At 40.0% G+C, this 18,041-nt stretch overlaps 1 protein-coding gene across 18 annotated transcripts in view; it reads left to right on the top strand.

The window, feature by feature from the left end:
- The window catches only part of ROBO2 (roundabout guidance receptor 2), a 479,926-nt gene that overhangs the window by 312,253 nt on the left and 149,632 nt on the right, over positions 1-18,041 (top strand). For all 18 annotated transcript variants that reach the window (XM_075769670.1, XM_075769605.1, XM_075769597.1 and 15 more), the window contains exons 3-4: positions 10,836-10,993; positions 12,643-12,763. In XM_075769670.1, the coding sequence (XP_075625785.1) occupies positions 10,836-10,993; positions 12,643-12,763 (279 nt within the window). The remainder of the gene's footprint in view (positions 1-10,835; positions 10,994-12,642; positions 12,764-18,041) is intronic.

Below are 18,041 nucleotides of genomic sequence, written 5' to 3'. Positions count from 1 at the left end.
TTCCAGTTCTCCTGGTCTCAGAGAAATCCCACAGCATGCACTGGTTATATGAGCTATTGTATTTTATATATTCCTTGTTCTAAATATAGGGAAGTATAATGCATAGTTTAACAATACGTTTTCCTTGGTGGAAAATCTGGTTTAAGTAGTACTATTCTCTCCTGGCCACTTACTTCCTCCACTTGTAATAGCTTATCGTTCTCTCAGTTGCTTATGGATCTGGGCTGTGAATTGGGTCAGTAGAGTGATCTGGGTGAAAAATCCTCCAAACAGGAGATTTTTTTTTTTTTTTTCATTAGACTTGGTCTACCATATGGTGCTTGAATACTTCATCTTGTCAGTATGGCCTCTTGTATTCTAATGCAATTGAAGAATGACAGTAACTATATAAATGTACACAAATTAAATCTTTTGGGGGAGCTACAGTCACAGGAACTATGTGTCTAGTTAAACTCCATGCTAAGGAGGAGTGAAATGAATGACTTAAAATGTGCTGGGATGTTCCCGTTTAAAATATTACCTATTCCAATAATTACTTATAAAATGTGCCTGTGCTGGGATAGATTGTTTGTTACACTAGTAGTTTATGTACAAAAAGCCAAAGGAAGAGGAAAGATTGTAAAATGATTTTATGTTCTACCATGGGATTAACAGAGGTCTTCCAGACACTGCAGGGGAATGTGAGCCCTTCATCCAAAGGCTGCTCCAGCTGTTGAGTAACACACCCATTACAGGCTGGTTTATAGGCACATCTCAGGTTGTTTCTTCCTGTAGTCTGGGGTAAACAGTGATTTGAGTTGTGCAGGTTGCCAGTTTTCTCTTATTTTAGAGCCATCAGCAGAGACGTAGTTACCCTGATTTTCTCTTGTACTGAACTGCCAGAGGAATATTCAGCACCAAGGGTTTAGAAGGATGTGTGGCATGGGGCGGATTTATTTTGTTCTAGTTTTATTGTACTATTCATTTTTCTATTATGCAAAATTTGTTGTACATGAAATAGCGCCTTGGGAAAGAGGCATTAGTTAGAAAAAAAAGGATTGTTTCACCTTTACTGCAGTTCAAAACATCATGCTACTACGTTTTCAACAGTATGTCTGGGAGCTGGTGTAACCACTCAGCTGAAGGTCGTTTGGAGTCTCAGGCACAGCGTAGTGTGACTGGAGGGTGAAGCTGGACACCCCGGTTCTGGTCTCCCTCTGGGTGCTGAAGCTCCTCTTTCAAAATTGTTGCTTCAGGCTATTACGGTTGGTCTTTGCTCCTGCTTCTTTAATTTTTTTCTTTCCTCTTGCACAACATAGTGAATGATAATGAGGGCAATGTGAACTCTTACATTCTTTTTCTCTTTTGAAAATAAGTGGGAGAGTTATCTCTCATATTGTATGGAAGTAATTCCTTATACTATTTGAGCTGATCAAAACTGCAAAAGATTTCCTGCAAATTCTACTTGTCTTTTATTTGTTTTGCATAAAATCACAAATCTTGGGCTCTTTTCTGTGTTTAGACTGTACAAAACTACTGTTTTATCTAGTTGTTTGTGGATAATTTCCTAGTTTTTAGCACATTGATAGAACTCAAATTACTCTCTCCTAAGAGCATTTAATACAGGGTCTATATATCACATTGCTCCTTCATTTCTTTAGAGCTCTGGAAACTTAAATTCATTTTGCAGAATGATATGATGACAAGTGACAGATAAATTATTTTGCAGTCTTCAAGATAATCCAGAAAAAATGTCATCTAACATTTTTGGTCAGTTGTTAAATTTGCAAGGAGCCTTTTATGAAGGAAGAATTCAATGATGAGACTTCAAAAAAACTTAACAATTGAATACTGAAGAAAAAAAATATTCTTACTGTCCTCAGAGAAGGTGGAGTTGGAGCTTTAATGAACAATGTCTTGACCATGCATCCTTGCTTTTTTAATTTATTGTAGAGTGTTAAAATAGCATTGAATTAAAATAATATGCAATCATAAGTGGTAGAGGAGTTTTGGGGAGTTGGGTTTTGCTGTAAATTCTTGGAGAAGAGATGCCAAATATGGCTGTAGCGGTGAGCACACATACTGGTGACTCGTAGCCTTCTGCCGCTCCTCTCCCTGTATACACACACAGTTCTTCATACGGCTCTTATTTTCCACTAGCTTCAAATGACTGGGCATGTCTCAGTGACAGCCGTGCAAACCTGTGTTTTATGCAGTTTCCAGTCTTGATTTGCAGGGACAAATTCTAAAAAAAAAAAAAAAAAAAAAGTGATAACAGTGGAGCCCTTCAGAAGGTTAAGGATTAAAGAAGGCACACTGGACCCAGGTCCAGCAGGAAATGCCACTGCTGAGCCTGTCCCGATTACGGGACAGAGGACATGAGGCCAGCCAGGCCTCTAGAGCAGGCCCATTTAAATGGCATCTGGCAAGCACCCCAAAATGGCCTATTGACTTGAGGACAGTTTGCAGGGTGGGAAATGAGGTATTCAAGAAGCAGCAGACGGCTCCCACTGGGTTTGCACACCAGCTGTGGATGCATCTCATGCTCCATACCTGATGAAGTGTAGCTGCACAGTCCCCTCGCAATGGAGTTATGAAAGCTTATCAGGAAATACCTGCCTTGCTATGTCTGCTCAAATATCTGGATTTCAGTCCTGACTTCTGAAGGGAGCAACACAAATGCCCTGACCAAAAAAAAAAAAAAAAAAAAAAAAAAAAGTCCTGCTCGCTAAAAACTGAATAGATGAGTTTAGCTTATGATTAACAGATAAAGCTTGATAGAGACGAGGGTTAGGGGAGGAGGTCAGGGGATGGAAGGAAGAGAATTCCTATGTTGGGCAACAGCCTATTTTGTTTGATGCTTTGCCTAATGTGGCTAAAGTATAGCAGTAATGTGGCAGTGACCCCCTGCCAAGATGGGAAAGCATCCCAGCTGTTGTGTATGTGTTGTGCATGTGTACACAAGAAGTTTATTAGAGGCTATTCACACTTCAGTGGAGCTCAGAGATTGCAGTCTGTATTATATTGGTTAAATGAAGCATATAACGTTCTATATTTCTCACACAAGAAATATTCATTCATTTGTATTCGTTTTCATGATTCTCATCTGTTCTTATTCCTTTGTTTTACTCAGGGCACATGTACATTTTAGGTGTTTTGGCTGAGCTTGAACTGTAAGCAGCTAAAGTGATTGCAGGAGAACCAACTTCAGTCTGGAAATAGAAAAAAATAGAATTGCTCAATGCTGTGTCAAACTCTAGGTAGCATCCATTAGGTTGAGTGTAGTGCTGCAGGTATCTGGCAGCGCTACTTTTGTACTCACACAGCAAACCTGCATGCTATTATACTGTGGTTTCTGAATGTACTAATTAAATCTGTACTTTCTGGGGAATCTCTGTGCTGTACTTTTTGTGTACAGTGCAGTCCCTGTGTGCTCTTCTGAAGACCTCCATGAAAAGCTCCCACCCGAGTTTCATTCGTATATCTCTGACGGTAACATTTGGGGGGTTTTGGATGCCATTGCTTTTGAAAATTGGTTATATATTTCTAATTCCTTTAAGTTTGGGGCAGTTTATTTCTTTTTTTTTTTTTTTTAATTTTGCTTATTAGAACCTAAGAATAGCTGTACTGCAGGAGAGCAAAGGTCTATGTAGTCCGGTCTATCCTTTTTCTGACAGTAGCCTACGAGGGATTCTGGAAGGTTAACTCTTTTACCAAACATGATCCTCCCTACTACATTGCTGGGAGAGAAGCATAGTTGATGTGATTCGAAGAGTCCTCTACTGCTTTTGGTGAAACTAGTCCCATATTCTTGCTGCAAAAACATGCTGGCATACAAGTGACAGTGCAAGTACGCTACTTCAGTTGTGATGTGGTGTTTTTTGAAGCTGTGCTGGGTTCCACATCTGATATTCACAGTAGCTGGGAAAAAAATAAATTACTTGCCCATGATTTTCTGAATACGTAGTCCATTAAATGTGAACAGCATGTAAAAGCTAACGTCAGACTTGAGTTTAAAGGATTATTAAAAAACTATTCTAGTAAACTGCTAAGTGTCTGATCCTTGTTAAATCTTAAGACTTACAACAGTTTTCAAAATTCTTTGTGTGTAATTGTGGTACCAGTTCTTCTAGAAAGTCTCTGAACTTTTAAGCAAGTAATAGAGTTTTTAGTTTCAATGAAATAAAACTCTGGATAACAGGTCTCTTGTTAGCATTAGCAATCTGTGCAGTGCATTCATCAAGAGTGATTATGCTTTAAGAATAAGAAAAAAGAAATCTGCTTTGTAGCCTAAAGAAAATTTTTCAACATATTAGGTTGTATAGCTTTAGATTTCTGAAATTACTTAAATGTGGTCTTCAGGATATTTGCGTTCTCAAAGAATACTTGGTTATGATTATTGCTTCCCTTTGCCCTTCTTGACTGTCAAAACACAGTGATGCTTTTGAAGATTTATGGCAGATGGGTAATGAGATTGCTGACTGTTAACTGCAGCATTCAGAATTTGTTGGTGGAAGGAGGTGGGAGTTTAAAAAAGAGAGAAGGCTATTGGGCCTTCATTGCAATGAAGACAGGTGATAGAATTTATTTTCAATCAGGAAGCTTAAACATAAATATGTTACGTTCCAAATTAGAAAAATCTCCACTCTTCATGCCATCTAGTAGTCAAATAAAATCTTTCCAAAAAAAATATCGAGCTGTCAGATTGCATTCAAGTAGAGCACAATGAATCACAAGAAAGGCAAGGACATTATACAATTTTTCAGTAAATGTGTTCAGGCTGTATTGTATATGTTTAATTCAGCACAAATAGCATCCTTTAAAAATCAGAAACAAATCATAAGCTAATATCTGCAATAACTATCACTTCCATATCTGTGTAATTGTAAAAGGGAAAACAGGTCAGCAGTGCCCTTAATTGGGTTAACTGTTGATGAAAGATTTCGAAGTTTGACTCTTGTCGTGTGTGCTGTAAATAAGAAAGGAAAAATCCTATCTTCTTTCCTGACATTTGTGCAATCAGCTAGTTGGGGTCCACCTCAGACTGAAATTTAGTGGAGATAAAAAACCCAACTATCTCCCACTGACTCCATTTGGAATCTGTCTACTTACTTGTCACTGTTAGTTCTTGCACCTGATTTCTAAGGCTGTAATTCTCTGGTCACCTGGTTTAATAGATTCTGTGTTTAGAAGCAAGGGTCTTTCACATTTTGACATTAACGCTCATCACAAAGTCCAAATTCTATAAATGTCTATATCTGTATGTATGAGCTGTTAGAAGTTTTATAGGATGTGTCAGAATGGAATGGTTTTTTCCCCATTGTTCTGGTCTTTCCTGAGGCCTGAGAATAAAGAGCACACTACCTTTAACTATAAGTACTGAGTAGGTTACTGAGCTCAGAAGCACATGAAATACTGAGCGAGAAAAGGGGATGAAGCCAAAGAAAGTTGCCGAATCTGTAAGGAAGAAGATTCTCCTTTTGTTTCTTGATGCAGGTATGCTCTCTTCCTCACTTTGATTTCAAGGGACCCTACTAATCAAACATTGTTGAAGCTACTGGACTCTTTGAAAATACCCTAACACCTCCAAAAATGAATCTCACAGGTTTGGGGCCTCATTTTAAAGTAAAGTCTGAATATTTTGAGTCATGGTAAATAAGCTAGTGTTCATGTCTCCTAGGCAATATCTGTATAACGAGATAGGTGAAGGATGGGAAAAACAACAGGAGGAAAAAAGTGTCTAGTTCCTTATCATCTTTTTTTAAAAAAAGATGGCAGCTTTTCCCAGGCTGTGCACACGCAGAGGGAGCTCGGGAACTCACTGGGAGTCTTGCTTAGGACTATTGCCTAGGTTGTGATTTTTTTTTATTTTTTTTTTAATTTTCCTTATGAAATGTGACAGAAGTCCTTGCTGAGGTAGGGCAACAGCATCCTAACAGAAAGTGTATTATTATTCTTCACAAGGAAGGTTGTTTGTGACCCCTTGTTTTTTCTGTCACTCTGTTTCAGCAGGTAGTGCCAGCTTGCTCAGGGACCATTTCAGTAGATCATACACATTAACCAAGTTCTAAAATACCCCCCTGCACCATACACTGCCTAAAGTATAATAATCCTTTTATCTGTCCACTGCGTGACATCTGGGCAGTTATTTGACATAATAATTCCTGTTGATTGTCTGTATCAGTATGTATTGGAGGAGAGAAGTGCCAAAACAGTGGTGGAGAGATGGGGATTTAGGCCTGTGGGACAGTGCCTGGGATTAGAGGAGACCTACCTGTGTGTGGCAGTGACCAACCTGCCACCAATGTGGCTGTGTAAAATCTTTATATGAAAATAATATTATCCTGAGATAAGCACAACACAGAATAGGAGGGGGAAGATAAACTACCAGGACCCAAGCTACAGAAGCACATTAATATTTACTGGATATCTCTTTATACCCTCTAGTCAGCATGACAGATGTAGCTGTGTTTTAAGACATTATCATTCATTGAAAAAGGCAAAAAAGATAGTCTTTTCCTCCCTCCCATCCCCGGTAATCTCAGATGTTCGCCGTGCATGCCGGGGGGAGGAGGTGGAGAGCCGAGCGCTGGTGGGAGAAGAATGCAATTATCCCAAAGCCTCCTGACGGGCATCCGCTTCTTCCTTCCAGCTTAGCTGCTCTGACCACAGGCTGGGGGCTCGTGGGACATGGACCAGATTGAAAAAGTGGAAGCAGACAGATGGTTATTTGTAATCATCATGTAAATGTAAATCCTATAAAAATGTTTTCTTTCTAAGGGCCTGAAAGCTGTTGTAGTGGAAAGCAGGATTAAGGCATGGATATCTAGCCTAGAATAATTTTGACCCTGCCACCTTCCCTCCTACCCCATAAACGCGGTGGTTTTATCTCTGCTTCCTTTAAACAAATCGCCGGAGCCTCAGTCGAGGAAATTAATTCAGTTTCCAAGTAATTCCCTGAGTTTATGAGCATCAGTTTGACCGAGGCCTGGATTTGGGCCTAAGCTGGCAGGTGCTGGTAAGCAGTTGCCTTGGTAGCGGGGACTTCTTTCTTTTCTCTGCCTCGCTCCCGCGGGCGGGCGGGCAGCCTGTGCCTGCTCAGGGCAGCGCTGCCCTCGCTGGGTGCGCTTGCTTCCCGCCCTTATGCTCGCGGGTGCCCGTACACAGCCACGCAGGACTCTGCGTGTCGTACAGACCGACCTGGCAGCTCATGGACATCTGTCTTGTTTGAGCAGCATTGGGTTGTTCGAGCCACAAAGAGACCGGTTAAACTTTAATTAACTTTTGTCCACAGCACTATTGTAGCCTGTGTGTATGATTTAGCTGCCCTTTCCAGCTCTCCTGTCCCCCTGTGCCTTTCTGGACAGCGAGGTGTAGCCATCCAGAAGCTTTTGCCCTTCTGAGGCTTTGCCTCTCGAAACACGAGGGTGTTTGCGCTGCCATCAGGCCCCTCTGCGTCGCCGTCGCTGCCACTGGGCCTGGGCGGCAGCCTCCGGGGTCTGGCTCTCCCAGGAGACAGCTGCACCGCGGCCCCAGCGTGGGCCGGCAGGGCGGGGTGCTGGCCACCTTTCTCTTTGGCATCCCTTGTTAACGGTAGGGTAACACCTGTGCTAGCACAAAGGGAGCTATGGAACTTACATTAAAATTGGAATAAAGCAAAGCAAGAACACGGGATGAGGAAGCGGAGCCTGGTGGCAACATTTCAGCGCTTGTGTTGAATTTTTAAAAAGCAAGTATTTGTGCCCTGCCAAAGAGGGCCCTGAGGGGGGCTGGCTTCTCAAGTGAACAAAAGCCTCTTGCCAGTGTGTGGAGAGGGTGATCTGCTCAGGCACACTAATAGTTATTTGGAAGTACTCAGCAATTGTGGATAATTGGCTGAGGAATATTCTGCAGCTCTCAACCATTTTTCTGTTTTCACAGATGATTGTGCCATTAGATATGGTGAATGCACTAAGCTGTGCTGCAACTTTTCCATTTACTGTGCTAATAAGTGTGAACACAACTTCCAGTTGACGTTCCTTTCTTCTGTGGCTCTCTGTGCGGCTGGAGCGGGGCAGCGGAGCTGGCCACCTCGCGCTCTGATCTTCTCTGCACGTGCCGTTCCTCTGCCCACATCCTGCTCTCTCGGGGCAGTGTTTGGATGTGCTGGGATGGCCATGCTGATCAGATTAACGTCTGAGCATTGTATTGTCGTTGTTACACTACATTAAAAGCACTGAATCACAGGAATGGCAGCCTGTGCCCTCTGCTCTTTACCTTGTTTTTCCCTCTGCTTTTATTCTTACTCTTTTTTGTCCTTTACCTGGCTTTTTGTTTTCACTCTCTGTAAATTTACAGTGTTCTCCCTCTTCCTTTTCTGAGTTGTTTTCTCTCTTTAATTTATATTCCACACATTTTTCTCTTATCTTTGTCTTTCTGTCCCTGCTTTATTTTTTCCCTATTTCATTTTTGTCCAACCATTTTTTGTTTTTCTCCAAAACACAGAATGCTTTAGATGGAAATGGTGAGATACATCTATTCAAGATTCACATATGTGCAGAGGTACAGAGTAAGATTAAGTAAACCCCGTAGCATCAATTTTGTCTTCCATTCAAGCCAGATTTGCAGTAAGACTTGGGTAAAGGAATGTGATAAAATCAAATCACCTCTTAGCCTCATATTCTGAAGCTGATTGGAACCTTACACAGTTGCTAGAATGATTCAGAGAAAGTTAATGTAATTTACTGTGTATCACCCCAAGAAACTGTATTTGTCAGCTTCATATAGCAGTGTGAAATGTTCAAGGAAAATGCTTTCCTTAATATTGCTGCCAGGAGTTAGGAGTCAGGAGTATAAAGTCATTATGTTGTGGGATCTGCTGATTTTCTAGGGATTTTCCACTAAAGGATTTGCACTGAAGTTCTGTAATTGTACAAAAAATCAAGCCAATAAAACTTAATATTTATTTTATGTATAATAATAATGGAAGAAGTTGATGTTTATCCATTTGCCAGTTATATGAAAGAGGGCATGGCATTGCGTAGAAGTATTTTTTCTTCCTGTGTATCATAGTAATGACAGAAACACATGAAGACGCTTCCTAAAATAGGTGCTTTTGTAACACTTTTTTTTTCTGGTTCTTTCTCTGAAATTGCTGTGGATTTAGCTTTCTTGGCTTTTCAAATTGTAATGCCAAGTAGTCAGCAGCCCATGATCTTCAACATACTGTTTCTGTGTTGTGCATTGCATAAGTCATTCCTTCCATTTGATCTTGAAGCTCTACAAATTCCGTTTCTGTCCATTTGATTGTTGTGAATCAAAAGTGTATGAGTGATTTGTATTAATCAGAAATATATTTAAGCTTGACTATTTTGTTATCTGTTGGGAAAAAATGTATCAATTGGGTGTGTCACCTAGGAAGACTGTGGGTTCTTGCCAGAGCTGCATTTGTTGCGAACTACATCCTGTCACTTTTATATTATGCTTCAAGAGCAAGACCTAAATAATCACTCTTTTTTGTGTTAGAAAAGGAATTAACTTCCAATTAATTCCCTCCTTCCTCTGGGATCTACCTGTCTATCCCAAAATGGGGAATGAAAGTTACCTCATATGTCGTTTTGAGTGCCACATATATACAGCCTTCTCACCTTAGCCCATTCAGAGACCCATTCTTGTATGTATTAATCATATTTTCTTCTGGCTTATCACAGAATAGAAAAATATTTGGTTCCAAATGTTAAAATGGGGCACGTTTTATTAACATTGAAAGCAGTAAATTATCTCTGCTTATGAAATGAGACTGAGCAATTTCTGCTGAACTCTTCCTGACTTGCCCCTTCACTAGGATACAGTGTTTTCTAATTTCTCAGAGGGCCCTGGTTCCATTAAGGGCGAGAACTGTTTTAAAGCTGTAATGAAAGCCAAACGTAGCTGAAATTCAGGGAGGGGAAATGCCCTAAATTCTATTTCAGTAGCTCATCTAGAGCTATTTTCAGTTTTATGTTTATAAGAATGTCAATTAACCTAGAGACTAGGACACACATGGAAGAATAACGATGAAGTGGATATCATTTTAACACACTGAAGCCAGCTAGTTGGACCTAATCCTTCTTTATAGAAGCTTGACTTACATTAGAAGCTGTCCTGTGTTGCCTAATTTAGTTCTCAAACAGCTTGGTGATTTAAATGCTCTTTCCTTTCAATGTCGTGGGACAGCACTGGTCAAAGTTGCAGCAATATTAAAACTAAAAAAAAATAAAAGGAAGAAATAAATATGCTGGAAGCACACTACCATCAGCTTGATTTCTCTGACACCTATCAGAACTGGTGATCACTTCGGCATGTATTTGGTGATAACAATAATAACAGTAATAACAATACCCTTAATCAAGGTGTAACTCTGCAATTCAGTATCTGTTGTGTCACTTCTTTACCTAGCTTATGCTGAAGTTGGAGATCCAGGCAAGCCAGATATTCAGCATGTTGTTTTCTGTTATGAAAAGAACTCAACATCAGACCAGCAATGTTACTTTTGCAAGGATGGGAAGTGACCCTGTCAAGGTTAAAGAGAGTAATGCATGCTACAGGTCTTTCTTATTTAAATGCAGAGCAATGTTTTTATCTGGAGAAAAAACAAGGAAAAAGCCCGCACATATGTGAAATCTGCCTCCATTGGACAAAAGGTCACATCCTACCAACTTCCTTTATGAGATCTTTTATAGTAAATATAAGATGCAAAGTCATCACCTAATAATGGTTGAGACTTGTTTGTTTGTTTGTTTAATATTTATGTGTCTGCATATATTTTTTTTCTTCCCACTTACAATATCATTGCTTCTGGTAATTTTTTTTCTTCTTTCCCTCATTTATTGCATTAGTGCTACGGGATGACTTCCGCCAAAACCCTACAGATGTTGTGGTAGCAGCTGGAGAGCCTGCCATATTGGAGTGCCAGCCACCTCGCGGACACCCTGAGCCTACTATCTTCTGGAAGAAAGATAAAGTCCGTATTGATGACAAGGAAGAGCGAATCAGTGTGAGTACAACTCAGGTGGTTGTCTATAGGCACAGGGCCTGCACTGAAGCCCCACAGCTTAGTGCAGCAGAACTTGACACCTTTATAGCCTTTCCCATAGATACTCATCATTACTCGTGGCAGTTTACCTCTCTGAGCTTTCCCAAATGAAGGGGGGAATGTTGTTTATTCCTTCTGGTTTGGGTCTCCAACATGAACTTCTTGAGGCTTGATTTGTATAATCAGTGTAACAGAGGTCCATTAGAGCTGTAGATTTGGTCATGTAAGGTGCTCTGTTATATGGGGGACTCAGTGCATGTCTTTGACCAATTTGGCCTTACCATTTCTAGATCTCAGTTCACTGAAATGAAATCTGACTTCAGTGAAATGAGAATATCAGACCTCATATCAGAGGGTTGGTTTAAAGATAAAATCAGTCACATCTATGAGGTACACAAGTACTCCGTGAGAAAAAAAAACAGCGGCTTAGGATGATATTGGTAACGTTGTATTTAGTGTAGTAATTTGGATGTGTATTCTAAATGAAGTCTGAAGTTATACTCTAAAGAGTTGATTGTTCCTGAATAGGAATATATATTGAGTAAATGAGTAACACTGGTTGAATTCTGTGACAGCTGATTCCATGTACTGAATGGAAAGGATCCAGCAGAAATACCTAACTTAAAGTGATTAGAAATTATGTCATGGTATATGCAAGCAAATGGGATAAATTAAAGGTGTGGGGACATATTTCATTCCTAATTTTTAAATGCTTAGCTTTTCACTATTAATATTCCTTTAGTAAAATTATATGTTGTATGTAATGATATATAACTCATTCAGTGCTGACCTTATTCAATATGGAAGTACTATTAGGAAGCTTGTTTGTTTCTTTGAATGCCTAAGGAAGTATTTCAAGCTGCAATCTTAGTTGCTATTTGTGGGCCAGGTTGTCTTTGCTAGGGTCTACTCAAAAGTAGAGGAAGGAAGAGTGGCAGGGAACTGGTTATCATTCCCTGACTCTCTAGTTTATTTGGCTATATTCCTAGCTTATTCTGAAGCACCTCGTTGCCTGACTTGACACTGTGAATTTTTTTACTTTATTTCTTTCAACTACCCCTCTCTTTCACTCTATAAGCATGCTTTGTAGCCAGGAAAATGTTAAGTCTTATGGAAGTCAGGTGAATTCTCAGTTTGGGCTAGATTCAGTCTGTTTGCATCAAGGAAAAGAGAAAATCTGTCTTAATCAGTGAACAAGGAAACTGTTCAGACATCAGTAAAATAAAATGAACTAAATAAAACTAAGTAAAATTGCCTTTTTCTTGAGAGAGGTGTCGAGTGCTTTACATATCATCATGCAAGAAATACAAGCACTCTGCATTGCCAAAGAGGCAGGAAAAAATGTAATCTTTGAAATGTAAAGCATCTAATGAAAATTGAAGAAAAAAACCCTGAAATGCAGTTAAAAACACTCAGTAGGACAAAATGTGTTCTAGAACAGCTTAAAGATATTTAAGCATCTAGGATTATAATTTTAAAGCTATATATATATTTACATAACAAAACTTTTAAATGCCTCAATTATGGAACTTGCTGCCTGAGAATGTAGCTTTTTATCTGATAGCTTTTGTTTATCTGAAGATAAAAATATATTCCTTGTTTTGAAACAGATACGTGGTGGGAAGCTGATGATCTCCAATACAAGAAAAAGTGATGCCGGCATGTACACTTGTGTTGGAACCAACATGGTGGGGGAGCGAGACAGCGACCCAGCAGAGCTGACTGTCTTTGGTAAAGCGACTCAAGCTTTTGTTTCCGTTTTGCTACAAATGTCATAGACTGAATTGACCTGGGTGACTCATGAAAATATGAGAAAAAACAAGGCTAACAAAACATAATAGTACTGCTTAAGCTGCATTTCACAGTTTCTGAAGAAGACCAGGTTTCAAAGGCTGCAATTTATAATTATGGAGCCATGATGGCTCAACATTTTCCTTCTAAGAGCATAGTTTCAATCTACTTGGAGGTCCTTAGTGATATGTGTACTCTTAGAGACAGTAATGCAGGACATAATGCTCTCCCTCACAAAACTGCCAAATGTAATTAAGCTACTTCTAATACAGTTGACAATGCCTGCTTAACAGAGATTTGGACCAGCATTGCCTATTTAAATAATTCCTTATTCCTGTGGGGTTGTGAAATCAAACCTTTGTAGGAGAGCACAAAAGAGCTCAACAGATCAGTAAAAAGTCATTGGAGAAAATCCCAAGATCAGCTCTTTCAATATATAGAGATACTTTTGTCATTTGTTTTTTAAAAGGCATGAAACAGCTTTTCATCCTGTAAGCCAGGGCATCATTTAGGTTTATGGTGTTACTGAATGATTCAAAAATGAATAGGTTTCCTGTGTGAAAGAGCTTCCAGATCTGATGGGCAAGGCAAGAAGTTGTTAGGAACATTTGCCATGTGGTTGGGGTCTAGAGCAAGAACAGAGTAATACTGAACCTAGAGCTGGATCCATCCTGCTAACAACTGGGTAAGAAGCAAAGCTGCAAAATCCTGCTGTGGTACATCCTGCAGTCATGACATTTCTATTTACCATTAGCTGTGGTTTTGTAGGAATTAGTCAGGAGGTCTTAAGCAAACAAAAGAAAATCGATAAGGAAAAAAACACTCATTGCTAAAGAAAACACATGCATGCATATAAAAGAGAAAGACAAATAGTGTTAATGTTCCCTCCTGCTACACCTTTTTGATATCCTTGATACAATACCAAAATTCCAAATAAGAATGCTTGTAATTCCAGTAAGTCTTTTCATAGAAATCCTAAGGTCCTTTCTGAAACAGGTGCTCCTAATTTTGTCACCTTCTGTCTATTACGGTGCACTGGAAAACCCAGTCACACATATTGCCATCTGTATTTGCATGTATGTGCAATTGAACATTTGTTTGTTCAGTTTAAAAAAACATATTATAGGATTCACAAAAAGCATAGAAAAGTTTTTGCTAGACAAGATCCATGAGCGTCTGAGGATTTGCTGCTTTCCAGCATTACAAGACTTAAAGGCTTCCACTCCACTTAGTGTGTTGAGGATTCATGGAAGCATATGACTTTTAATGGCAGAACTAGTATACCTTAAAAAAAACCCACAGAAAGGATCTCTATCAAATTATTATGTCCTTTGCAGCCAATCTGTTGAAGTTGTGCCTTTATACAGATGTAAAAAAGACATGACATATCTTCTTCATCGGTTTAAGTACTGATAATCTCTGGTAATACTCCCCGTGGATAGCAAGCAGATTGCAGTCCTAAACTACAAAGCCTTAAGAAATCCTTACGAAAATAATTTGTTAAAAAGCATTGAACTGTAGGAATAAAAACTGAAGTATGCATCTAATTTCATATCCTGCAGAGCTATGAAAAGTATTAGGTTTGTCTTGGTATGTAAAATATTACACAGCCAATTACAATATTCTGATTTTTTTTTTTTTTTACAGGATTTAATCATAGCAATCCACTCATAAAATACAATCTAAGCCTATTTTGTGAATACTGAACAAAATTAGCATTAAATTAAATTAGATATTTTAGTTCTTGATAATTGTGTTAGACTACCTAAAGAAAATTGTATTTAAAATTCCTTTCCTATCTGGGTATCTTCCTACCTAAAATTTCCCTTCTATCTAGGTATTCCCTTCCTATCTTCCTTTTTGCTGTACAAGAATAGCATGCAGGAAGCAGGTGGTCAGGTTATGATCTGCTGTTTGACATGACGATTTGACTGTCCTGTGTCCGTTTCCTGGCTGCCTCCTGGCCCTGAAGCTCTATGTTGGTGTATTGGGCTCACTGTATAGACGTGTCCAGGTTAGTCCTGGTCCGCTCCATACAAAAGGAGGTGGCTTGGCTTTGCCTTTGACCAGCAGAACAGTTGTGTTCCATTGCTGGACTCCAGGCAGCAGCTCATGTGTGGGTGGGTGCGTGCATAGTGCACTGGAGAGCATTATCCATGATGTTTCCAGGAAGCAATGTATCTTCTGGACAGTCCAATCACTCTAGGCATACACAATAAATCCAATAAATCCAGCAACTCTGGGAAACGTCAGATTGGCTGTACATGTTCAGATTGACTTTACTGAGCACAGGCAAAACCACAGGTCATCTGTTAAGTCCGCAGCCTTCCTCTAATATGACTCACAGGTTTGAGGAACATGGGAATAGTGCAAGTGTTGAGAAAAATATGCTAAAAATATCATAATACTTATATATCATTCATGTGCCCAACTTTAACTGTTTTGAACATATTTGAGTATGGGCTTTGTAATTAAAATGAAGATATCTTAGGTAAGAGATTTAGAGAATTTAATAAAGTGGCTGGCAAGCCTACAGGTGGTGCTGATTCTGGAGAGGAATTTGTATGAATTAGCTGATTATTAATGTCACTATTCTTTTTTCAAATAATAAACCCCCAAACCCTTTCCATAGTGTGAAGGTTGCCTTAGTAAACACATTGCTCTGTAGGAAAAGGAACTGTTTCATACTAGTTCTCAAACCTTTCCAGGAATCAGCCACTTATTACTTTTGGCTTTGCAAGTTTTTCTGTAGTACCTGAAGTTAATTTCTGCATGTGACTCGTGGCAGATCTCTGGCTCCCTTTACAGTAAATTTAGCTTGAGGCATTACCTCTGGAAAAACTGAGTCAGTGTGGTGGTAACTGGTGGCCCGAGGGGAACAGCATGGAAGTCTAGCCTAAAAGATTACACCTTTCCTGAGTCAAAAAAAAAAAAAAAAAAAAAAAAAAAAAAAAAAGGCAATAAGAACCTTGGAAAGAAGTAGGAGGAGAAAATGAAAGTTTCCCATATGCAGAATGTATCCACTTGGCTGGGTACTCATTCAATAAATTTGCTGAGAGATAGTTGTGGATAATACAGGTAGAACTTTCAGGAAACAAGTACTTTTTTTTTTTCAACCCTGTGTCATGGTTTAACCCCAGCTGGTTACTAAGAACCATGCAGCTTCTTGCTTACCCCTCCCTACCCCTCAAGGGGTTGGGGAGGAAAATGGAAAAAAACTCATGGGTTGAGATAAAGATAGTTTAATAGGATAACAAAGGATAATAATAATAATAATAATAATAATAATAATAATAGTGTGATGTACAAATGCAATTGGCTCTACACTGTGCACCAGTGTCTACTAGAGCCTTATACTTCTGGGGTTCTGATGTTCCAGGCCATCGAATCCACATGTCCAGTAAATCTGGTTGTCCCTTTCCTCCACCCACTCCTGGTCATCGTATTCATTACCAACGAATGAATTTGTGTGGCGCACACAGGTTCAAATCCCATCATTGTTACTCACTTCTTGTAAATACAAATCTGAAGCTCCTTCCATAAGATCAGAAGTAAGATCAGTCCTACTCTGTCTGGGGAACTGCCCATTGAAGACTAGAGTAGCAATTTTCCTGGAAGAATCCCCATTTGAGATTGTTTTGACTTGCAACTCACATACCCATGCGTCTAGGGTTGAAGTAGGTTTTCCATCCCACTTCCTCGTGTCCTCTCCATGGTCACACAGGTAAAACCACAGGGTGCCTCATGGTGTGCACCCTCTACATCCTCTCTCTTGAGCAGAGGAACTCTCACTCCTGACAGCTTAGGTACTGGTCTGTACAAGCGGGGAATTGGACATATGCTCTTTAAGTTGCCAGACCTCCAGGGACAGTTTCTCAAACAGGTTTACAGATTTTTCAGTCTTTCCACAGCTGGGACACAGGCCCGTAGGGAGGAAGAGAGATTTTCTTCGTATTGTCAGTGTTCATCCACCATTGGTCCCTCTTCATCCTTCTAGGCCAGTACTACCAATGAACTTGCATATGCTGGTGGTGCGCTCTGTACAAACCTCCGCCACACGGGTCATGTGCATTGGACTTCATCTGGATCTGTGGGTACATGCACATTGTCCGGGTCATAATAAACCACCTCCCGCACAGCTAATTCCCTCAGATATTTGATACCTCTCTCCATGGTGGTCCACTTGCCTGGGTGACATACAACATCTTCTTTGAAGGGATACCTTTCCCTCATGCCTGACAAGAGTCACCTCCAGAGGCTGAGGGCTTGTGTCTTCCGATCACCCCGTCAGTGTCCCCTTCCCTGGACAGGGATCCCAGCTGCTTGGCTTCCCTACCCTCTAATTCCAGGCTACTGGCCCAGCTATCCCAGCATTGGAGCAGCCGGGTGACAAGTTGCTCGCCTAATCAATGACTGAAATCTTTTTGCATATCTCACAGCTCACTCAGGGATAGGGATCAAGTGGTTATCTCTGGTTCTGCCTCTTCCTCCTGATCTCGCAATGGCCCTGCTTTGTCATCCTTTACTAAATGAGCTGACTTTCGTGTCTGTTTCTTCTTGTGTCTCGGGGCAACTGATGCCAACATGGGTTGGTTCTCTGGTTCAGCTGCATTGCTTATCACCAGGGTTTGAGTAGCCACAGTGCATGTCACCAGGATTATCTCCAAGTAGTATTCTTAAATAGTTGTTTGACCCTAAACAAGACCTGTACCACATTCAGGAGACATAGCAATAGAAGCATGCTGGTCTGTACATCTCAAGGATGTTCAACATTCTCAACAGCTGTTGTAATTAGCCTGGAGAAGAAGGGGAAGGTGAAAGAAGGTGTCTCCCTCACATATTGGCTCTCCGATGAGAAAAAGTAAAAAGTATAATTATTAACAGCTTCCCACAGATGGCTCCCGAAGTATGGAGATGAAACCGTCGCTATCACTCCGCTGCCACCGAATACAGATTCAGACGCCTCTGAATACAAAACCTGGTCTGATTATCAATGATTTTATCATAAGCCAGTAGTACACTGAATAGCAGAGCAATAACCGTAATGCAATGCTCAGAGGTGACAAACCACACACAAACACCAGTATATATGACAAATAAGATGTTACATGACACAACTCTGAGAACAACTCTGTGAACAAACAACATTAGTGACCAGTGGACCAGTGGTGATTAAACTGATATAATGCATGCTTATAACAAATAAAGATAAAGATAG

This window comes from Balearica regulorum, chromosome 1, assembly GCF_011004875.1.
Source record: "Balearica regulorum gibbericeps isolate bBalReg1 chromosome 1, bBalReg1.pri, whole genome shotgun sequence".
Lineage (NCBI taxonomy): Eukaryota > Metazoa > Chordata > Aves > Gruiformes > Gruidae > Balearica > Balearica regulorum.
Note: the sequence above shows the minus strand (reverse complement) of the source record. Positions and strands in the feature narration are given on the sequence as shown.